General features: G+C 51.3%; 1 protein-coding gene across 2 annotated transcripts in view; it reads left to right on the forward strand.

Annotated features, from left to right (window-relative positions):
* NRP2 (neuropilin 2) overlaps window positions 1-23,833 on the forward strand; it is a gene marked incomplete at its 3' end in the record, with an annotated part of 86,985 nt that overhangs the window by 62,444 nt on the left and 708 nt on the right. The window contains exons 13-16 of one of the 2 annotated variants that reach the window (XM_082001487.1): window positions 2,325-2,587; window positions 4,527-4,623; window positions 7,080-7,118; window positions 23,544-23,612. In XM_082001487.1, coding sequence (XP_081857613.1) covers window positions 2,325-2,587; window positions 4,527-4,623; window positions 7,080-7,118; window positions 23,544-23,612 — 468 coding nt within the window. The remainder of the gene's footprint in view (window positions 1-2,324; window positions 2,588-4,526; window positions 4,624-7,079; window positions 7,119-23,543; window positions 23,613-23,833) is intronic. The other variant, XM_082001488.1, reaches the window with a different exon arrangement.

Below are 23,833 nucleotides of genomic sequence, written 5' to 3' on the forward strand. Positions count from 1 at the left end.
GGCTTGCATCCCTGCACTCAACCAGGCTGCCTAGATACTGGCACTAAAGGTTGGTCCCGAACTTTGAGGATCTGAATTTGATCATTCTTGAGCTTGGCCGGTGCTTTTATTAAGGATTTGCCTGTGAGACCATTTCAGCTGTGAGATAATTCTGTGATCATAGTCTGATTTGCTCTTCCACCTTATTTGTTGTTGCTGCCTTTTTCTTGTTGTTATTGGTTTTTTCTTTAAGAGGCTTGTAGCGAATTACAAAAAGAGGGTTTTAATTCAGGAGACCTTGATGACTTATTATGCCTTATTGCTCCTTCGGCATGGAGTACAGCTTGTTCTTTTTTCTTCCTCTACTTGTTTATCTCCCACATCTCCTCCTCCACCACTACCACTCCAAGGTAAATCACAAGAACACTCCTCCATTAGAGAACGGCATGGTACTTTTTCAAGTGATTCACTCGAGCAGGAGTGGGCAAACATGCTTTCATCTTTTTTTCTGCTACTGTTTGTTGGCATAAAGTGCCAAGTGGCCCAAGTACATTTCATAGATGCTGGAAAATGTTGCTGGAAAATACTGCACTTTCTTTACGTGGCCGGTCAGGGACAGATTTGTCCTTCACGCAGCAAAATCGGTGAACATTCATATGGAGCCGGATATGCTTTTGCACTATTTTGATCATACATCCCAGGAGTAGAGTGACGGCAAATCTTTCTGCTGTCTTGTCCTAAATTTATTTTAGAAAGCAAGTGACAAACCTGCTGCAGGGCCAGTGGCTGTGCAACCACTGATACAACTTCCCTGGGCTGGGATGTCGCCAGATTGCTGAGCAGCAGCGAGGTCATCTGCTGTTTTCTAGGTAGGGCCTGTCTTTCGATGCTCGGGAACTGGGCTCTAAGTTCAGGTCTCTCTGGTTTAAGTTTCGGAGGTGTTTTGCGTGCGCTTTGCAAACGTTCTCGGTGCAGACGTTGCTCTTCTGCCATTGCTGCAGGCACTGAAGCCGCAGAGGCAGCAGGGCAGGCAGGAGGCAGGCTGCTGCTCAGAGCTTTGCCTGTCAAGCGCAGCAGGGTAAGACGTGGGGAAGGGGAGCGACAGACCCTGAGCTGTGGTCCTGGGGCAGAGGTAACCCCGCTGGGCTGCAGGAGGGCTCGCACATGCTGGCGTGAGGCAGCAGTGACACTTGTCCGCTGTGTAGCAAGAGCAAGGGTGTTCATCCCTCTGTTGAGTGAAACGCGAAATACAGCAGTATCTGTCGCTGGCCTGTCTGTGTCACCTTGTACTGCCAGCACTGCAGCCGGGGCAGCCCCGGGACTCGGTCCTGCACTGGTCATGATGGAAGGGGCAGGTGAGGGTCAGATCAGCTACACGCTTGGCTTTCAGCCTGTGCTAAGGGACTTCAGGCATTCAAGCTGCAAATGGGGCACTCCTTGAGGAGGCTTCTCATCAGAGAGGGCTGGAAACCACTGATTCCAGACCAAATCAGCCGTGCCCAGGAATTTGTATCCATAGGCTTTTGCTGCTATTGGTATTCAGATCAAGTATCTCCAATTCTGGTCTCAGCCTTGAACTTCTCCTGGGATATCAAACGTACCAAATCTCCTCCTTGAGGATCAGCAAAAAGCCGACAGCACAATTTAAAATACAATATTGAAGCAAGTGAATTCCCTGCTGCATGTATTTCAGCTACCTTCAAGTTTGCAGCTACCTGGTTGTCGCCTGTGCATGCTTCACTCACTGGGACCACGTCCTTCCTCTGTGCTGTGCTTTAGGGGCTGTTTTGCCGCATTACAGAAAAAACAAGAGCTAGGCTTTCATTTTGTCGTGTGTATCCTTGAAACAAAATTGTCAGCTAGACCCTGATTGTGGAGTATTTACCGCTGGGGATGAAAAGAGGCAGGATGAACACACCTTGAGATCCCCATCCCAAGATGAGTTTTCAGCACCGGCGGTGAGAAAAACCCACCTCAGGCGTATTCACTGATCAAGCTCCCAGCAGAATAAACACAACCCCCCGCAATGTCATTATCACACGTCGCTTCTGACAATAACTGCTCTTTAACTTCCAATTGTGTCGGTCTTCAGCTTACCGCGCTCTGGTTTTGCTGTCGGTCTTTTACCAGACGGTAGCGCCTGGTGAGGGAAGTGTGCTCCTCAGTGCCCTGCCAGCAGCGGCACGGCTCGCTGCGCACACGGAGGGGGCCGGTGTGAGACCCCGCTCCCGCAGGCGTGGGTGTGAGAGCCTGCCCAGCACTGCCAAAGCTACCTGGCAGGAGGTGAGACACTTGTTGTGAGTGGCCGCAGAAAATAATATAACGGTGTTTTCCTCTTTGTACAGACGGCAAGAATTACCTGCAGCTGCAGAGCAGCAGAAGGAGGGAAGGCCAGCGAGCCCGGCTCATCAGCCCCACCATCTATCTGCCCCGGAGCGCTGTCTGCATGGTCTTCCATTACCAGGCGTGGGGCAGCAACGGGGTGATGCTGCGGGTCTGGCGGGAAGCCAGCCAGGAGCACAAGGCGCTGTGGGTCATCACGGAGGACCAAGGGGAGGAGTGGAGGGAAGGCCGCATCATCTTGCCAAGCTACGACATGGAGTACCGGGTAAGATGCTCTGGGAAGGTGTGCTGGGCCAGGCAGGCATCTCATGCATCTTTATTTCAGTGTTTCAGAGCCAGGGCCCGTTCATCATTAGGGAATGTGGCTGTTTTCATTGTGTTTCTCAAGTTACTATAGTAACTAAATGACACTGTTTGTTATTCAGAGAGTGCCTGTCTTCTGCACAGACTTGGGCCTTTGTTCAGCCTGTTGCCTCAGGCTGCCTATTCCTCAAATCTCCCACTTTGCAAATATTTTCCCTTTTTTTTTTTTTAATTTTGTTTTGTGCATTTTTCACCCCCCCAACTGATGGTCATCAGATAGTCTGACCAGAGGCGGGTGCACAGCTCCAGGGAGCAAACCCAAACCCTGCAGCCGGGAGAAGTGGGACGCTGGGACGGGGCTGGGCAGCACTTAAGGGCAGGCAGCAAACAGCCCTTCTCCAGCCTCGGCTGCAAGCGCTGACGTGGGAGCAGGAAGAGGGAATGCGGGTTCATTTGTGAATCCACTTCTCAGATACCTTAGACCAGATCAGAGGGCTGGATGCAGCGCTGTGGGATCAAGGGCACTGTTGGGAGATCAGTGGAAGTGAAGGGATGAGCTGGAGGGAGCCGTGTTGTTTGCCGCAGCTGCCCAAGCCCCTCTGGCATGGCAGTGCCAGCGCCCCGCGGAGAGGCTGCGGCTTCCAGGAGTGCCTTTGGCGTGGTTAGCCCTTCCGGGCTGCGTGCCGTTTGCCAGGGAGCCAGGGCTGCTGTTGTCACTTCTTAATGAGCGTCAGCACAGCATCCAGCACCCTCCAAAGCAGAAGGAAACACTCACTGGCAGGACCCAGGCAGCGCTTTGACAACCACCCCGGCAGGGAGCCTTGCTCTGGCTGGCTCCCAGCCCCAACCCTGACCTGGGGAGCTGCTGCTCTCAGGCCACTGACCCCTCCAAACTGCTGCCTCCTGCGTCCTCCTGCATGGGTCGATGCCTCGCGCATGGGACCGGCAGCACTGATGCTCTGTCCTGTGCACAGACAGACACCCGGCCCTTCAGGGACGTCTCCTTGCAGGCAGGCGTAGGGTCGGGCTGCCCAGCCCCCCCAGAGAAAGGGGGCACCTAAAATGGGGAGAGGAAGTTTGTGAAATACATATCCCTAGGAAATTATTGTGACCCTTGTGAGTAGTCAGGGAGATAGAAAGCAAAAGCTTTGCACCAGAGCTGCGTGACTAGTTTGCATGTGTGTGTTTGGCTTTTTAATAAAATACCAGTAAATGCAGTATGCCTACAAATAAGAATGATGGGCACTGGCTGACTACTTTGTGCGTTAAATGTGAATATACCGGCATTAGCTAAATAACAGCATCATTATGTAAATAATGCCAGTCTCTCCACTCAGCAGTTCTTAGAGCTAACGACTCTATTTATTTTTGTAAATATATTTTCCCTGTGATTAAGTAGGAATAAATTGACCCTTCTCCTCTAACATTTCAATATTTCTTATGTAATGTTGATGGGAACAGCACTTTACAGTTAATGTAGCTGTGCATTTTGTGTCCTTCCCTTCCTTTTTCTGATCATAGCCCAGTTAATACCACGGGCCAAATCTGCTGCTGCTGTAAGTCAGTGTTATGCCACTTGCATCATTTGTGCAAGGGCCGGAGGGTGGCCTGCGATGCTGAACATTGATTCGCTGAGTCTTTATTCCATGCGAGAGGCATTTAATTGAACAAATTGCCAGCCAAGTACTGCCAGGCCAGGTAACAACCTTTCTGCCAAACCGTCCCTACAGAGCAGCTTTCCCTGGGGAAGGGGTGGCAGAGGCAGGGCAAGGTCTAGTCTCAGGTCATCCACAGGTGTGCAGGGAATGCCAGAAGCAGATCTCCTGCCCTTTCCCTCAAGAGCAGCAGCCGCTCTCTGCCTCCCAGCTTAGCATTGATATTTCTGTCCCAATTTCTCACAGATTGTGTTTGAGGGATTTATACGCAACGGCCACTCCGGAGAGCTTGCCCTCGATGACATCCGGCTAGGCACCGATATCCCGCTGGAGAACTGCATGGGTATGTGCTCCGTCCAGCCGTGCGGTCAGGGATGGTGGGGGGACAGCTGGGGCTGCAGAGCCTTCGCTTCCAGGCTGCCGGTAGGCCGCCACTTCTCCCCTGCTTGCGTTACCAGCAGTTTCTGGATCTCAGATGGGAGTTTCCTTGCACACAAAAGAAATGAGGGGGACTCAGTCTCTGAGGGACAGGGGCGCTGACTGTGTTGGTGTGAGCGGCAGGAAGCACATGTCTCTGCTGCGCAAAGCTGAAAGAGGAGCTGAGGGTTACCGAGGACTATTCTATGCGATAAGGACATACACCAAATTTAAAAGGAAAGTGCTGGACAAAAGAAACCAGCTGTCAGTCAGTATTACACGCTTAGAGGGGCTGATGAGTTCAAAAGGAGTCTTCTCTAATAAGAAATAAAATAGCAGAGGGGGTTTTACAGCAATGTTAACAGAATAACAAAAGAAATTTTTCTCCTAGAATTCACCGTTCCCCAAACCAGGCCAAAAGCCAGGTGGATTCATTCAATGTGAAAGACAGTGAGGACTTTTTTAAAAAGGAGAGAGAAAAAAGTGTGTTTTAGCAGTTTGCTGGTGGAGCTGTTGCCCTGCCCTGCTCCTCTAGCTGGCGTATCCATGCACGCACTCTGATGGCTCTGTTCGCCATCTAGCTTGGATGTGGATTTAGAGCCATTCCAGTTGAGGATGGGACCAGCAGCCTTCAATTAGTGGGATCTATGCTGAGAGCTGCCAGCTGTAGCGAGGCCCTACTCTTCCGCGTGACCTGAGGTGGCATGTTTCACTGTTGGTTGGTTCACACAAGGTGTCCAACCCATCCTGAAGTCAGTGGAAAAAGTCAGATGGAGCAGAGCCTCTCTCCCCGTTGGGCTTTGAAAGGCCCCATTCAGTGAAGCTGCTCTCCTCTCCCCTACCAAGGGAGGGGGAGAACCCTGGTGCCTCCTGACCCAAGTGGGACAGGCACTCTCTTCTGAGGGGTATATCTCAGGGGAGGAGGCATGGCACAAACCATGCCTGGGAAGGGCTGGTCATGTCACTTGCCACCCTGTGCAGGCAGGCGATGGTGAAGATGGTGCGGGAACCAGCATTAATAATAGAACAGAGTACCAGGACTGCCCCAGGGATGCTCTTGAGCACCATCAGTCCCAGTTTCTTTGATGCTTTGAACTCTGCTGGTTTTCCATCTGCCAAAGGAGCTAGTACTCCCTATGTCAAATTCTCTGTATTTAAGGCTTGACAGTGGTGTCTTAATCCCTTGCCTTCTATGGCATTAAAGATAAGCAAGACTAATGATTAACCCTAATAGCATTTCCTATCTAACTCCTTTTGAGCTCAGCAATTCACCTAGCTCCAGTGTTACTGTATCTTGGGCCTCATGAACCTAAAGCTTAACGTTTCAAAACAAAGGCATTAATAAATTATAAAGTTTCAAGCGTTGCCAGCCCTAAAAATAACACCAAACTGCTACACAAAATTATTTGTCCCATTCTAGGAAGTTGGATAGGAATCTTAAAACCGATAAGGATAGTTTGTTTCAGATCATTTCTAACAAAGGGCTCCCACTGCAAACTTTAACATAACTCATGGGTCATTTCCGATGTCACCAAAATAATAATGAAACAGTAGAGATACAGTGCTGCTCTCCCTCTGTCAGGGCCATGAGAATAGCTGACTCTAGCACAGGCTACTGTTTTTTCAAATGTAATCCTGGGAAGTAATCTGATTCCTTTTTAGCGTGAAAGAACGCTAATAAGTCACAATAATTTTTTCCTTTGACAGTTGTGTCATTCGCATTCTGAACCTGAGTGATGATTTCATAGCACTCAGTAGAGCCAGAGTCTGCTTCTGTGACTCACAGGCATAATGCAGAAGTAATCTAAAAATAATCAGAAGTCTGTTGCTTCTGCAAGAAAGTAATCAGTAATAAGTACTGATTATTGCTTTTCAGATCCAGTAATTTGTAATAGATTACTGCAAAGTGTCTTGAAAGAAGAAAAAAATCACTTGCTTTTGTTTCTTGGCACTGTGAGATGGAGAGGAGCGTGGCATCAATGCCCAGAAGTAACACGGTTCGCATGTGAATAACGATGCTACAGTTGAGCCAGAAACCAAAACGGTCTTGGAAATTTTAGGGGGTTTCAGGGTTTCGTCGCTGGGCCAGGTGGGGCTTTGTCTTTGGATGACTCAGGCCAGCCAGCTGAACCCAAATGACCTTCAACTTTGGACATATTTTTCTCTCAATTCTGTGTCTGAGTTGAAGCTTACTGCGCCTGGTCACTCCTCAGCTGAGACAGGGTATCTCCCCGTCCTAGTGAGGTTGGCTGGCACCCTGTGCTGTTCCCAGAGAGTGGCCTGCTCTGCTTGGCCACTGCAAATCAACAGAGACATGACCTGTGGCCTTGTGTGTAATATTTCCCTCTCTAATACTAGTTGTTGGTTTTTTTTTCTTTGCAGAACCCATCACAGCTTTCCCAGGTGAGAACTACTTTCCAGGTAAAACTGCACTTCTTTCGGTGGTTTCTTTCTGTTGGCATGGGCTTTGGCATTGGAGGAAAGCGATGTGCGTGCTTGTACAAACAGCAAATGTTCTGAGCAGTGAAATGGCAAGCGTGTGCGAAACCTGCCCCGCCGCAGCAGCAGGAGGTGGCACCCTCTGACTCCTGCCAGGTGACAGGGAGCAGGCAAGCAGACGAGTCCCACTGTCCTGGGGCTGAATAGCGTTAGGAAACCTGCCATCACGAGGCACCCGGCCTCCAGAAGAGCAGCTGAGCCCAAAATGGGAAGGGTGAGGAGTAAAGGGTAGCCATCAAGTGACTTGAATGAAAAAACAGTAGCCAATTAAAGGTGAAATGAGGTGGCAATGACCTACAGTAGTGTGGGGAAAGGTTGTTCTCTAGTTTATAAATGTGCTGGCAGTGCTGGTGTTTGAGCTGCTGGTGAAGGCGAGGGGGGTGGTGGGGGGGGGGTGGGGGGGGGTGGTCTGCTTGGAAGGGGCAGGGAGTTGGGAGGTAGAAGTGCCATGAGGAGCTTTGAAGGTGACAGTCAATAAAAGGAAAACAAGGTGAAATGGTGCATTTAATAGCTTAATGCTAGCCTGAAGGATAGAAACCGGCATTTCTCTGATAAAACCTACAGAGTAAGACAAAAGGTGAGGAACTCGCTCTGAGCAGTCAGTGGGGATGCTGTTTGTCTTGCTCTGGGGTGAGAAAAGCTCTCTGCTTTGCGGGGAAGATCAGTTTAGTCTGTTTGAGAGGTTTTTCCCCCCTGTTTTGATTCTGGATTTTGTTTTCCTGCCTGCCTCTTCAGGAATGCATCTGGGGATTGTGTTGTGATGAGGAGCAAACTTGGGGCTCCCCTTAACTTGGAAAGTTGTTTTGCTCATTCAGTCAGTGCGCCCTTTGCTTTCGCTTGGACACCATGTCTGTGCTCTTCCCATCCCTAGTCTGCTAGTGGGCTGTAAGATATGGCTGGGCTCTACCTTAGAAGCAGCTGCATTTCTGTGTGGGGCAAAGCTGTCTCTGGTGGGTACGTGTGGTGGGAGCTGTGGTGGTAAAGGAAAAGTAGACACCGAGACTGAAGTCACGTGCGTGACTCCGTCCCTGGGGTGTGAGGCAGGCTGTGGAGCATTACCAACGGGAGGGACATGTGCAGGGCGTCACACCGTGTTTTACAGTCATACCCATGTGTAACAACTAGGAATTTGGGCTTGCTTGTTTGTAGGGTGCTTATTTATCTGCTAGTCCGGCTTGTGGTGGTACTGAAAAGCTGCTGCAATATTCTCATGACCCTTCCTCACTTACACCATCTCTCTATGTTCTACTGGGCCTGGTCTGGTACCTATTTTGCAAACAGCATCCTTGTCTTTTGGGGCTTGTAACATGCATGTCATAGTCAGTTTGAACCTCATTATGGGTTCTCACATTGAGTCTATCCCAAAGTCATGTTTCTTTTGCCCTTCACCCCATGCCCTGCTGCCTGTATGCCTCCATTTCCCCATCATATTCCCCAGGGCACACTGGCTGGGTAGGGACAGTGTTTGCTGTGCCCAGCAGAGCAGGCAGATGCTGAGGCAGATACCTCCCCTTCACACAGGAGCTCGCCAGCTGGTGCCAGTGGGCTCCTGCCCCACTGCTAGCTCCCTGGAGGACATCCTAGCACTGTTCACAACAGGGGAGCAATTGCAGCGAAAGGCTGAAAATGTTCCCCTGGCTGATAGGCAGGAATAGATGGGACAGACAGATGGAATGACCAGGAAAGGAGCAAAATGCAAAGGAAAAACACGAAGGAGTGAAGGTGAAGACTGGAGGAAGCAAGATAGCAATTAAAATGAGGGGAAGGCAGAGATGCCCAACGGAAGGAGAGGGCAAAAGGAGGGGAAGGAGTCCCTGGTTGGAGAAAAAAAAGGAGCTCAAGAGGAAAGACTGTGCAGGAAGTATTGAGATGTTCTGTAGCCCCCACTCCTGCAATTACAAGATGAGCTGAAAAAGTCAGATGCCATTAAAAATAATAGCAAATCCTTCCTCTCCTGGCTTGGGAGCAAAGCTGAAAATATGCACCTTTCAGGCTCCAGGATCACAAGGCAAATAATAAGAAGCGAATTGTGTGGGTGGAAGATCTTTCAGCTAGTGGGTCGGGATCTTACAAGACCAGTCAAGTGTGCTTAAACTGTGCTGCATTTGAGAGTTGATGCATCTCACCCATAAAGAAAAGGTATAACAAGTGGCTGGAAGCAAGGAGATAGATAAATATCAGGCTAAAAATAAGAGACATATTCCAGAGAGCGTGGAAACAAACCGTGGGGAGAATTTGCCTTTGGGACTGGTGGATTCTCCCACACCAGGTATCCTGAAATCAAGACAGGGATATCTTCCTGGAGAAATGACAGGTAGAAATTAAGGGGTTGAGGCTGACACTGGTTTTGTGTCATTCAGATTAGATGAGTGTAATACTCGCTTTTATCTGTGCCATCTATGAGAACTCCAGCCGTGTTGCTTGTCCACAGTGGTTAATGTCAGTGATTTTGGAGAGGAATGTAAGCTGTGACACGGCAGTGGCAGAACCAGGCAGGCAGCCCTCCAGGAGGCTCTCTGGAAAGGATTTTCTCCTTTTTTTTCCCCAGATGACTTTTGCTCTTGCCTCTTTTGGGTTTAGATTGCTGTTAACACAGCTCTAGAACTGGTCTCTGTAGAGTTTTCCCTGTTGGGAAGAGGAGGGTGCTGTTCCTGGCCAGGTTGGAGGTGTGAGCACAGCAGCACACCCACATGAAATCGTCCATCCTGTAGGGATTAAACCAGGTTTCCACTGACAGATGTCCCAAGCCGTGCATAAACACAGCACCCAAAAACTTGACAGCAACAGCAGGAGGCATTTCTTTATTAAGACGGGAGCCTTAGTGAATAAATGAGGAAGGGCAAGTGTGTGTCTGTGTGGCAGAAGGCAAAGGGGAGTGGAAAAATTAAGTTTAGAAGTGTTTTTTTCCCATCTCCCTGAGCAGAGAACTTTTCAGAGAAAAGAAAACTTCCAGAGAGCAGCAGAGCCAGTAAAAACAGAGCAGATAACATCAGCACTGTGTGCCGAGTGGATGGGCAGCTATATTTAGTGGCTGACAGCGTAAGGAAGAACAATCATTAATGTTGGGAATTGGCTTTGTTAGGGCTTAGAGACAACTGAGTGTGATTCCTTAATGACTTCAGTTGATAAATGAACTCTCCAGACTTCTGCTATCTCCTCAGCAGGGCTGCGAGGTGCGGAAATGGGGGCCGAGGAGCGGCTCTGCACCACTCCCCATGCTTGCAGCCCTAGTTGTTGCACAGGAACATCTGGAGCAGGTCGGAGCCAGAGGTTGTCCTGAACCTTCAGCCACCTCGAGATCCCCCAGGGATCCTTCCCACAGGCGGGTCATCTGGGGCACATCACGCTGCCCCCCTCCATCCCGAAGCAAAGGGCAGAGGTGCGTGAGGAAGGGGCAGGGGTTGCAGGCTGGGCACCATGGTATGTGCTCCTCGGCAGCCAGACCCATCCTTTGCACTCCCAGCCCTGCACCAGGCAGTGTACAGCCTTCAGGAGGGCATGGAAACCTTCCTCCCCTCTGTTTTTCAGAGGGGAGCGCTGCTCCCCTGCAGGCTCGGGAGCCACTGGCATCCCTGACACTTGGCCCCCTCACCTCTCCCCGGTTTCCACTGGCAGGGCCCGGTGCATATCGGTGGTGTGAGAAGCTGTTCGCCTGTAAATCCCTCGCTGGAGCAAGGCGCTATGTAAGCAGAGACTGTCACCGAGTGTAAACACGAGTGGCCTCTGCACAGCAAGCAGCCCCGCGATCTTCCCGGCGGTTGGCCCCGTGCCCTGGTGCTGTCAGGCACGGGCGAGGTGTTGCTGATCCACTGGTGACGACGGTGCGACGCATGTGGGTCTGGGGCGGCTCGGCCGGCTGGATCTGCGGTGGGAGACAGTGGTGGGTGAAGCTCAGGGCGGTGTTGAACATGCTCACCCTGGTGGGGGGCTGGCGGAGGCCCCCATGGGGTGTCTCACCCCCCGTGCAGCCGGGCGAGGGCCAGCAGCTGCTCAGGGAGGCACTTGCATTCGCTTTCGTTCCCCTGTGCCAGGGTGGCCGGTGGAGGTAGAGAGGAGGTTGGAGGGCTGCCTGCTCGCTGCCTTTGCTACCCTCAACACACAGTCCAGCCTGGACCCCCCTTCCCCAGGCACCGCCGGGGGGGCCAAAGGGACAGGGCCACCCCCGTTCCTGGCAGCAGCTGGGGTGAGACAGGGTGAGGGTGGTGTATCTGGCAGGTAGGTTTCTCCTGAGACATCCAAATTTCTTGGCTACTATGACAAATATGTGGGTAGTTCCCAGCCTCCTGCTCTGTAAAAGCAGGATTTGTCTTGCCTCTGTGGGGTTTTTTCCTTGGTTTTGAGGGGCTTTTGTTCTAGCTATGCATCTGGGTGCAGTGTTCATTCTTATTTTTGCTCCCTGTGCCTGGGTTTTGGGGAACAGGGAGGGGAGCAAAGCCTTGTGACTGGCGGAGGAACCATCATTTTGCCACATGTCCCGTGCCACCAGCAGCAGAAAAGCCGTTGCCATCCCAAGTTTGCCAGCCGATGGCTCTGCTGGCAGGGCAGTGTTTGGAGGGGTGGGCAGAGGCCGTGCTGTGAGGTGCCCTTGCTGCTAGCAAAGCCTGGTGCATCCTGCACTGTTCTGGTTTTTTCCCCTTGGCATCTTCCAAGCCTGCTCAGGAAACCAAGCTGGAGTTTGGTTAGCGCAGCTCTCAACAATATGCTGACACCAACCTGCAGGAGCCCCCAAAATTCTGCTTGCCGGCACCCAGCCAGGGGGCTGCCCTCTGCCAGCGGGCCAGGGGCAAGAGGCGAGGGCGAGCGGAGTGAGGGGTCAATGTGTCCAGTGGCAGAACAAACCCGTCAGGGAGTTTCCCCAGGGACTTTGTCCCCCTTGAAGTAGCCAGTAAATAAACGTGGTGCAGAAGTGCCTCTCTCCCGAGTTACTTACGCTCGCCCCCGCAAGCTGAGGCGGGGAGCTGGGAGCAGTGTGCGCAGGAGGAATAGTGCAGAGTCGCTTTCGCGCCATGGGCGTGAGCCCAGACACCGGCGCTCCTCTCCTTGGCGCCTGCCAGAGGCGTGTGTGCCTGCACGCTTCTGCGGACCGGCGGCAAGGTCCCGCACGCGTCTGATCACCAGATGTGCGCCGAGCTGTCCTGGGATGACCTGGGAAGCAGGAGCAGCACCTTGCAGCCATGCCTTGCCTCCCAACACGCTGCAGCTGCAAGAGTAGGAAGGGTTAACCACCACTGGGCTGAGCCTGGGCACTGCCTGCCCTTGACTTCAAGGGAGGCAGGTGCTTTTCCATCCCTCCCCAGGTGTGTTTGCTTTATCGACATGAATTCATAGTCCTGGCTTGCTTAAGCTGCAGAGAGCATGAGTTTCTTATCAGTGTTGGGTTCAATTTCGTAGCTTGTGCCATGTAAATAATTGTAACCATCCTTTCTCGCTTTAAAAAACACTAAGGAAATTTGTAAGTCTGTGAATGGGGCACCTAGTGAGACCAGATCTGCGTGCAGAGCATTTTCAGAGAGAGATCGTCTTCTCTGTCTTTTCCGTAGGAACGACAAATGTTTCTCCCTGTAATTTCTTTCCCAGTCTCCTGTGGTAACTTCCTCGGCCATCTGAGATTACACTTTTCCTCCAATTAGGAACATGATGTGTTTTGTCACTGCTTGACAACATCTGCCATGTGGAGACAAAACCAGGCGGCTGATCTGGAGAAGGCCAAAAAAAAGAGGGGAAAAAAACATTTGTTGATGCCAGAAATAACAGTAATAATAGCGTGCATATGGAATTTGTATTGCGATCCAGGCAGCCTGATTAATTAAAAGGGAAGAAAGAAGGCGCTTGAATATGCGGGCTCAGCAAACACCAGGCTGTGCTCCCTCCCAGGAGCACACCCCGCATCCGGAGGCGGCCCCGGGACCTCGTGTTACTCCGTGCTGTACTCTTGAAAGCATGTGTGTTTCTTTTTCTGCGTCTGCATGCCTCCCACCTAGCAACCCTGTTCTGTGTCTCCTCCCCAGGGGCAACCCTCCTGCCAGGGACCGAGCCCACAGTGGACACGGTGTCAGTGCAGCCCATCCCAGCCTACTGGTATTACGTTATTGCCGCCGGAGGTGCTGTTGTGGTGCTGGTCTCCGTCGCGCTGGCCCTTGTGCTCCACTACCACCGGTTCCGCTATGCGGCCAAGAAGAGCGATCACTCCATCACCTACAAAACCTCCCACTATGCCAACGGGGCCCCCGTGGCCGTGGAGCCCACCCTAACCATAAAACTAGAGCAAGACCCCAGCTCACGCTGCTGAGAGCCGAACAGGATCGAGAGAGCAAACAAAACACAAAACAGACAGACAGACAGAAACTAAGACTTCAAATACGTTGCCTCAGTTTTGCACTTTTTTCCTTACCTAGCATACGTGTGAACTCTTAGACATCTCCGTCCCTTCTCCGTCCCCCCAGCCCTCCCCGAATCTTTTACAAACTCTAAACTAATGCTGCATCTTGGATCGCCAGAAGAGACACACCGCCCCTTCACTTCAGAAGTGAACGCTCCCTTTCGATTACTTTTCGAGGACCCTTGGGGTGTCGGGTGGGGTTTTTTGTTTTGTTGTGTTTGCTTGGGGAGTATTTTTTGTTGGTAGGCTTGCTTGGTTTGGTTTGGTTTTTTTTTCCTCCCAGTAGGCAACCTGCAAGGAAACTTGATGGCGAGCCTGGAAGCTTGTGTGTGCGGCTCATGCGCGTGTGTGCTAAATCTGTGTATGCAAGTGTGCATGGGAGCGCGTGTGTCTGACTGACTGAATGTATATTTAGAAACAGCCCCTTTTTAACTTGCTTGTTATTGCTTCTACTTGCACAGGGAATGCTTTTTTTTTTCCCCTCCCCCTTTCCTTTTAAATTTTACCCCCTTCCCACCTCCCCTCTGGAAGGTCTGGGACACATTTATGGTAAATACCCTGATTTGTTTACTTGGGGAAGAGAGCAATGCTTTTTTGTTGCCTTATCTAGCTTTGGCTGGGTTTCTTGTTTGATAGTGTTAATGTCTCGGGTGCAAAATGAGAAGAAGAGGCCAGGCTGGACAGTAGGAATGTCCACCTCGGATGGCTAGAAGAATCCAGAGAGGTTCATAGACGTCCAAAAAGTAAGATCTCTCCATCTTATTCTTTCTGCAGCCAACATGATGACACAGCCATTGTTTGGAAGCAGGGGGGAACCCTCCTCTTCCCCCACCTGCAAGTGAATCTATTTAAAGTTGCCTTATATCAGAGAAGCTCATAATGAATGTTTTGTTTGTATCTGTTAAAGCCAGCCTTAGGGTAACACATAGACTTCAGCAGGTCTAAGGTGGATGCTAAATACTGTAGTTTCTTAAGAATTGAAGGTTTATTTATTTTGTAAGTATCCTCGCTCTGGGTGCTGATGGTTTTCCTTTTACACAAGGAAGGGGGAGAGGGCTCCTCCTTGTCTTTCTGGTAGAAATGTTCAAGGGACAAGTATAATTCCCCTTCCTGGGTTTTGGGTTTGTTTTTTTTCCTCTGCCCAGTTCATAGCTGCTGAATCATAAAAATTGCCAGTTGACTTTCTAGAATGTCAATTAGTTTTGCATTTGCTAATGTTCTGCTTCTTAAAGCGTTAGTAACATCTAGCAAGCAAAGCCTAGCAGGCGTGCCTGGGGCGCCCGGCTATTGCTGCTGCTTTAACCGGGGAGGCGAGATGGAGCCTCCAACATGCCTCCGACTGTTGAATGGCCCAGCGTATTGTAGTGGAAATGCCTTATATAAGTTACTGAATGATGACATGCAAAAGTGGTTTGAATCGTTAACTCTAATCTGTTTGCAGGCAAAAAAGTACCTCCAGTGAGCAAGGTTCTCTATCTTGTTTGTGTTCGTTTGTGATGAGTGATCAGATTCCCTCCTCCCTCCTAAACTTGCTAGTGCTCCCCACCCCTGCTTTGCCCATGGATATTGCATAAAATGAAACGAGATGAGCAGCTCTGTTAACTTCCCTGCAGTCTTGAGCTTCCTTTTGGTCTGGGGAAAAAGTGGAAACGCAAACGGTGCTGTGCGTACGTGGTATTGGCCCCACCGCAGCGGAGCCCTCTCCCCAGGGGTTCTCCGTCGATGGGGGTGTCACTCTTCCCTCCCTCTCTGCCTTCGTTCATGCAGCCTGTTTCAGCTCCTCATGCTGGTTACGCAACAGATTTCAGCAGGACCCCCTTGGCTGCGGCAGCAAGTGTCTAGAACATGTAGGGAGCACAGAAAAACCCACGGTGATTTGGCATGGTGAGCACATTAGGGGTGGTGGGTGCTCAGGGCAACATCCCCCTGGGCCCTGGCTCCCACGAGCTTTTGGAGGGCGGCAGCAGAGCTGCGAAGGACCCGGGGGAGCTCCCGTCACCTTGCAGGCGGTACCGCCCGGAGGTCCCCGGAGAGGGCCTTCCAGGGCCGGGGTGCTTTCTCCGCGAGCCTCCTCGTTACGCAGCACTGGTGTTGTGGCGCGTGTGGTTTGTGGCGTGAAATCCTACCCACCCCCTCAGCCAGCTGCAAATTAAAATAGATGTGAAATACTGGCATGCGCTTGCTGCGTTTTCCGGTCAGCCGAAACCGTGTCAGCAGACGATACCGTCACGTTTCCAAAGTCAGTTCAGTCTCCCTAGGTCAGATGATCCCCTCGCTTTGACCAGGTTCGTCCCCATGGACTTTAGCATCAGTGTGTCAGAGAGCAGAATGTGGCACCCCGTCTTTCAAACCAAAATCACCAAAGACAAAACAGAAGGTCACTTCGAGGTTTTTATTCTCAGTTCTCCCCCACTCCTCGAGCCCTGACATCCCCAGCATTGCCCAGTTGCCTGTGTGTGAAAAATATCTTGTGGAAATTTGAAACTCTTTGAAGATGTATTGTGTGGAATGTAATAAAATGATGATATTTTTATACAAATATCTGGGGTTTTTTCTTCCTTCTTTCTTTGCTAACAAGAATGCTGTTGGTTGAAGCAAAGTGATGTTCCAGAACTCCATGTTTCCTTTCGAAGCATCAGGGCTGTATCCCTCAGGAAAGCGGAGCTCCCGTTCCCGCTGCATGCTGCAGCTAACCCCCAGCTCCTGGCGGCACAGCTGGTGTGCGCACCCCGCCTTGCTGCACTCAGGATCGGGCCATTAATAGCGGCTTTTAGATCCATTACATTTGTACCAGTCCTTAGTGGGAGTTTTGGGCAGCTGGACTGACACTCAGGATTGTTTGGGGATTTCCAGAACGTTGCTTAAGTGCTAAATTGGCTCAATGTGATTGTGCAGAATTTCTCCGACCAGGGCCCCTGGAGACGGGACATCCGACTTCCCGGGGCCCCGGGGGCCATCTCGGCTGCCAGCTCAGCCGAGTCGTGCGCTCTGTACCCGAGCACAACGAAAACCGGGTAAGCCATTACCAAAATTAATAATGAGAACGGCAATGCGTTCCTCCTCTGTAAAACCCTTGCCAGGCCTCTGCATGTCAGGCTGCGGAGGAGAGCTGCGCGGGAGCGGCCCGGCTGTCGCGGCACCGAGGGTTTGGAGAGGTGAGGTGTGTGTCCCCTGCCTTCCCTCCACCTGAGTCCTCCCAGCTTGTTACAGGGACCTCTGCTGCAGCATTTGTCCTTCCCATCATCTTCTTCAGGTGCACCTCTCACCCTTTAGAGGAGTCAGCAGCATCACATTTCATGTGAAATATATTTCGCTGCCAGTCTGAGAGGTTATTCTTTCCCTCCTGCATTTATTTTCCTTCTATCATACTCTTTACCCTGGCATACAGCTCAGCTTTGCAGTGAAACTTCCTGGCTTTACTTGGAATTCAGGCCATCAACAAAAAAAAAATTAAAATACGATCCCTCACTTTGGCTGGTCAAACACAAGCAAAGCTGAGGACCCATGCTGCTTTTCCCCCCCCACCCCCTAATTGTACAGCAAAGCCCATCCACTTGTAATTTGCATTTTATACACTTCAGTGACTGTCCAAGCAAAATTCAAAACAAATATGCACATGCGAAAAACGGTGAGGGAGAGACTGGCTGATGGCTTCCCAACGAGGAAAAAAAAATTCTGTTAAGTAAACAGACGAAAAGGGAGGAATCGTTTGGGGTTTAATTATTCCGTATGTGCGCCGCAGCCAGATAGACCAGCGAGTTGGGTGCTGCTCAGGCTGCAGCACATCACGGGGAAGAAAGCAGCTAAAATTAGCAAGCCTTGTTTAAAGAAATAAATACAACTTAGTGTGATTTTGATGCAGCCTCCTCTGCAGGTAACTTCAGACGTTTAAGAGGCTACTTTAAAAAAAAGGATAAACTTTTTGGGGTAGCAGTAGGGGCTCCGTATTTCAGCAAGTGGCATCCAGGGTGGAAGCCCGATGTCTCCTGTGTGCCGCGCGGAGGGTCCAGGCGTGGCTTCCCCGGTTGTATGTGGGATGACGGTGTCGGTCTTTTCATCTCCACAGCTGCTGCTGTGTTGTAGGGAAAGCGGCTCCTTGAGGCCGGTGGGAAGGGGCCCACGGGCACTCTCTGTAAGCACCGGGGCAAAGGAAGCGGCAAACGGGGTTGTGCGAGAGGGAGCAGCGGCCTGGCAAAGCAAAGGACACCCTGGGAAGGGCTGCGCTGCACCTTGCTGGGGCAGCGTCGGCGTGCCCGAGGCGGATGAAGGCTCGGGAGCAGGCTGCAGCGCGCGGTGCTTGTTCACCCAGCCTGGAGACGGATGCGCAGCTGGGCCAGCCTCCTGCCAGGGCAAGCGCCTGCAGGAGGACACTTGGCACAGGGAGCCCAGAGCTGCCTCCCCCGGGCTGCGGGGGCGAGGTTGGCTTTTTCCTGGGCAGGGCTAAAATGCCTCTGCCAGCGAATGCGAGGGAATGTGGCAGAAACCGGATTGTGCGTGGGGCTGTGTTGGGATTGTTGTCCCTCTGCAAACCCTGTGAAAACCTGCTGACTTTATCGGGGCCGGCCCCAGCTTACCCCGTGTCAGGGCAGCGAGGGCCCCGAGGCGAGCCTGGACAGCCTCTTGGCTTTCCGCCACAGCTCCTCCTTCAGTGGCTTTCGCGGCTCTGAGCAGCGATTGCAGGCGTTACCGCCGGTTTGAGGAACGGTGTCGTTAGCCATTGCCGCTGTAAAAACAAACAGCAACAACAGGGAGGGCGAAAAACATACCGGGATGCCGCAGAACTGCCGGCTTCTCCCCCGGCTCCGAGCCCTCGCGCAGTGGCAGCGGGCTGGCCGCGCTGCCCGTGCACCGAGGGGCGGCTCGGTTTGGGACTGGTGAGCTCCGGCACAGAGTGCCGAACTCGAACGGCAGCTTCTTACCCGGGTAGTCCAGCGCTAAGGGAGGAGGAGAGAAAAACCGTGCTGCGTGACGCCACTGTAATGCTGTATACATGCCTGCCACCACCGTTTCCCTGGCTTTGTGCCGGTGATGACGAGAGGTGCAAAAGCAGGACGTGGCGGGGAGGTGCTGTGCGTGCGGCATGGGCAGGACGCCACGCGTCAGAGGGCAGTGCCGGGGCTGGAAGTAGCTGCCTGCTCGCATTTTCCTCTGCACCAAGCACCCAGTGTGACTTCATGTTGCCTGAGCGCTTTTGGGGGGGGTCTTCACCTGCCCAGCCACGCTTCCCCTGTGTACGGGAAGCCTGAGAGGCAAATTGGTGTCCCCCGGTTTGAAGATGGCACCGCGGCGTGCACCGTGCACCACCGCCGGGGCAGCCCCGAGGCAATCCAAGGATAAGGTCCGGGGATTCCTATGCGGCAAAGGGCAGCTGGACCAGGGGCGAGGTTGCTTGTTTGCTTTCTTTAATATTCAGCTGTAGCCAAAGCACTGTTCTAATTTGAAATTTGGCAGGGATTTAGCCCCCTAGTAAACTAAAATCATTCTGCGTTTCTGGAGGAGTGAGGAAGAGAGAAGTGAGGTGGATTTTTCGGCAGGAAATAGAGAGGTGGGGGTTCAGAGGGAGTGCTTCTGCCTGGTGCCCGTGCTGCTGCTTTGAGGAGCGCTTCCCCGTTCACCGGGGCTGGGAGGTGTCGCGCCCCGTCCCCGGGGCTCCCAGCCCGAGGAGCAGCGCTGCGCCGCCGCCGCCAAACGGAGCGGCGTCGAGGCGAGGCCACGGCGGCTGCTTCGCTGTGTCAAAACAAAATGATGCGTGTTGGAGTCATGCTATTGCTGTGGAGAGAAAAGGGCTGGGAATGAGCAAAGGGAGAAAAATGAGGAGCAGAGCAGAGCTGCAGCTCTACCTCTCTCTGCCAAGGCTGAGGAGCGGTACTTTCTGACCCTGTTTTCCTGGGCTTTGCTGGGTTTAATGTGTCAGGCCCTCGTGGGTGCCGTTGGGCAGCGGAGCAGCTGCGCACCTCCAGCGCTCCCCTCGCCGGGCAGGGTGACGGGCTGAGATGGCTGCTGTAGCAGCAGGAGCAAGAGGGGAGCGCATAGGAGGGCACTTGCTGTTTTTGGGGAAGGGAGCAGCACGCGGTTGTTTCCCACTGCGGAAAGGACCAAAGGGCAACTGGCTACCTCTCTTTTGTACCAGGCAGCACAGCCGCAGATGTTACTGGGGAGCGAAAGACCACAGGTAGCAGAGCCCACAAGCCACCACCACCTGGTGCATCCCCAGTCGGCCCCAGGCCCGCAGACCCCTGTGCGGAGCTGGAGCTCAGGCATCGTGGGAGCGCATCCCAAGTGCTTTCCAGGCCGGGCTCCCCTGCGCCGGAGGGGCTGGAGATAGGCAACAAAACGGGCTGGAAATTGCTGCAAGTTTGATAAATCGTTTGGGTAAGATACCTCCTGCTTAGAGACTCATTTTGTTCGCCCAGAAAGTGCCCAAGACGCACCACAGCCTCTTGGCTCCATACCCAAGAGGCACCGTCTGCAAATGCCTGCGTGCAGAGGGACAGAGCTCTGCCCTGGGATGGAGGGACCTGGCAGAAGGCAGCAGAGTTAAACCAGACAAAGTCAGTCTAGAAAGAAACAGCAATTATTTTCTGGATGGTGGTCATTTGCCTTGGAGGAATGTGTCTAGGCTCCTTTGAAGAGGAGTGGGTGTCCTCTTCAAAGCAATAGCTCTTGGCTTGGTGCAAAGATCTCCGCCTGAGGCAGTGGGCACTGCTGGTAAGCCCATGCGGGCAGGCTGGCGTGGAGCATGCACGGTGCCGGGAAGTCCGTGCCAGTCCATGTGCCGCGCTGACCTCAGCTTTGCAGAGGTGAGCTGCCTTGGGCAGGTTTGGAGAGCTCTCCTGCAAGAGGCACGTGTGCGTCTGTGGTGGGACACAGGAGAACCTCGTCTGCTCTTGTGCCTCCCCCGTCCGCCCTGGCGAGGCTGATCGAGCACATGTCACCCTCCCTTCCAGTAGCCCCCTCCCTGCCCCAATCCCTCCTGCCCCTGCTACTATTTTAAAACAGATGTACATTAAAGCTCCTTAATCTCTGCAAGTTCTAATTCTTTCCTGCTCTCCTTCCATGTGAGTTTGTACGAACGTGATACTTAAGTTCCTCCTTGTCTTTGATTAGAATCTCATCTTTCTTTTTTCAGGTCCCATAATTTAGCCTTTTAGCTGGCAGCGCTCTCAGATCCAACAGATAACAGCCTTTTCTCGGCATCCGGCCATTTCCAACAGCATCGCTAACATCATCTTTCCGGCATGACCGGCTAGGTGCTTACAGCCGTCATTCAGCACACACGCTGTAAAAAGGGCCTTTCACTCAGGAGAAAGCACTCCTCCTGTTTACGTACGGTTCCCCCCAACTTTCTTGCCTACCTTTCCCCAGTACATGGGTTTTTTTCCTTTTAAAATGCAAAGTAAATTGTGCCTGAAAGCTGCCCTTTAAGGAAGCAGCTCTGCACAGCACGGGGCGATGCAGGCTTCTCCCATTCTGCCCAGCAGCTTTCAAGGCTTTTCTGGGGACCGTGTTCTGAGGGGGTCACTTTTCATGGCCTGCTCCACTTGTGACAATATTGCTGAGATTTGTCACAAAGGAGCCTAATTGATGACAAACAGCAGGCTAGTTTCTGTGACGGGAAATCATCTCCGCTAGGAACTGAACTGAGACCACCGGCTTCAATTCCCACAGACAGCCACACAGCCAGAGCTGATTTTGTTAATGACTTGAGAAACCCCAGTACGGAAAAAGAAACGTGGAGCTGTATTTTCCCGAAGCCAGCGTAGGGCCCTGTGTGACAACATACAGTCTGATAGCAATAAAATGGCGTGCAGGGAACAGAAGAAGGAGGGCCTGCCACGGGCCTGAGGAGGAAGGAGAATGGGCAAGGAGGAAGATATCATTTAAGCAGGATCTGGAGTCGGATTAGCATGGGGAATTCAGAAAATTGCTACAAGAGTAAAGAGACTTTGGGCTGGGCTTCTTGTATAAATGTTCTTTTTTTTCAAGTTTTCCCAGCGCTCCTTCCTTTCAAGCTGGAAGAACTGATGTTCCTTTGAAAGTGTTGATTAACCAATACTTTGGGTTTTGGGGCTTTTCCCCCAAGGCTACCTTGGGAAATAAAAAAGCACCAAATTTCTAGCTTGTTCTTATGCAAAATTTAGAGGAGCTACAATATGGAAAGGCAAAAGACTTCCAAGAGCTTTTCCCTGCACATGGGCTCCTCGGGCAGACTGTGGTCCATTTTCCACCTTCGCTTGCGTTCAGGCAACCTATCATTTCTGTAGGGTTGTGTGGGTGACACGGATGGCAAATTTCACTGTTTGTCTTCTGACAGAGGACTAGCAAAGCAGATGTCTCCGCGTGTGAACTGCTTTGCAAGTTATTTTTCCACATGTTCGGCTCTAAATGTTTGCAAGAGGCCCTCAGGCAGTTCTCCCAGCCCTAAGATGTTGCCATCTGGGCCTGTCAGTTCTGGAAGTGTGGAGAAATCATGTGAGCTCGCTGCTAAAGTGAGGATTTACAGAAGATGGTGTGCACCTATGTTTCTTCAACAAGCTACCTTGAGTCAGCTTAATTACCTGGCTCACTAGATGCAGAGCCCATCGTCGGGAGGGGCAACTGTTGGGTTTTGTGTGCTCCTGTTGCCAGGTTCACTTGAAAATTCAAAGAAAGCCCTTTGTCCTTTGAGTGCAGAGGGCAAAAGACAATTCTGCCCAAAGAACGTGTATTTGGGAAGGCGTCGTTAGGTACTAGCACAGAGGATCGCTGCAGCCAGGCGTCAGGCGGTCTTGGGGCCGTGTGGCTTTCCGCAGAGCCCCTGGGCTGGGATTGAACCTTGGAATGTCACTGGCAGGGATTGATACCACTGACTGTGATAGCAAAAAAAATGGATTTGGCAATTCAGGAGGCCTTTTCAAGTCCTTCAGGCACAAGTTACATTCTTTGGTTTTGGTTGTTTGTAAGTAAGTAACCTTTTTAAACTCTTCTTGCCGTTTTTGCACAAGATGCGGAGGAGCCTTGCTCTTCAACCACAACTATTTCAAGGGTGTGACTTCTACTGCTTTCCACTAGTCCCTGATTTTCTGCATTCCTGATCATTTCAAGGTGCCTTCTCAGCTGAGCACCCCAAGTTACGGTCAGCTTTGAAAAATCTAAACAGGTTGAAATGAAAGGGCATTTTCTTTTGGAAAACTGAAGAAGAGCCATGGTAACTATATGTAGAGATAATGCTTGGAAGACTGCACAGGAAAATAACTTACTTCTGCTCAGATTACAGTGTGTGCATTTGGTTACTAGTGCTTGATCTATGCTGAACAATAAAAAGAAATGTCACCACTAAAAGGAATTTGGATCAGAGAAATGTTAACATAAATGCCTAGATATGGACACCCATCTTCCACTCTCCCCATTTCAACCAGCTTTTGCATTAAAACATATAATGATGATACATGACTTCCTCAAATTACTATGAATTTATCTGAAACCCAAAGAGAAACTGGGTCATTGAAGCTCTGTGTCCAGTAAGATGTATGGGAAAAGATGAAAAGTAGAGTGTGCTAAATGGATCTAGCATTAGTGACAAGTAATGGTAGGCACTAAGATCCTATTCAAAGTTGTAAGGATAATGCCCATGAGCATGTTAATAGTGAATTATGGCCATTACGCAGGCACCAATGACAATATTTTAGTGCTATTCAAGTTATCTGGTTTCTTTGCTTTTCACTCGCTCTCTTCTTAAAAGCTGGTCATTTGGTGGTCGTGAAATGTGATGTAGTGGGAAGATCCTGTTCTCTCGAGTGTGCCAGAATCTTCATCGACTTTGGCCAAAGGAAGAAGAGGAAGAGTTCTTCCTCCTGCCATGAGGAAGAGCCTTGTAGTAGTTCGACTATTGCTTTCTTCTGGCCGGTCTCGCAATCCAGTGACCAGTGGCAATAATGACCCCGACAGGCCTCTTTAAACAAACAGTGCTTCCCGTTTTGTTGTTCTAGTGAACTTCCCAAGAATGGAGGACGACTTTCCAATCTCTGAGCAAGACTTTGAAGACAACGATGATCCAGGTTGGTACCTAAATGCCACACAGGCAATTTATCTGTGGGAGCTTGTGTTTCAGTATCAGATGCTGCAATTACTTACAAACCTCAGCTTTAGTGGGGGTTAGGAGCTAGAACACGCTTGACAACGTACACTCAAGCGGTGACTCAGTGCCTGGACAAACACATTAGTTTTCTTTTCTCATTTTCCTTTTTTCAACAGCCAGCAACCTTGCAAAGTCAATATA

The sequence above is a fragment of the Phaethon aethereus genome (genome assembly GCF_964289735.1).
Source record: "Phaethon aethereus genome assembly, chromosome: 6".
Taxonomy (NCBI): Eukaryota; Metazoa; Chordata; class Aves; order Phaethontiformes; family Phaethontidae; genus Phaethon; species Phaethon aethereus.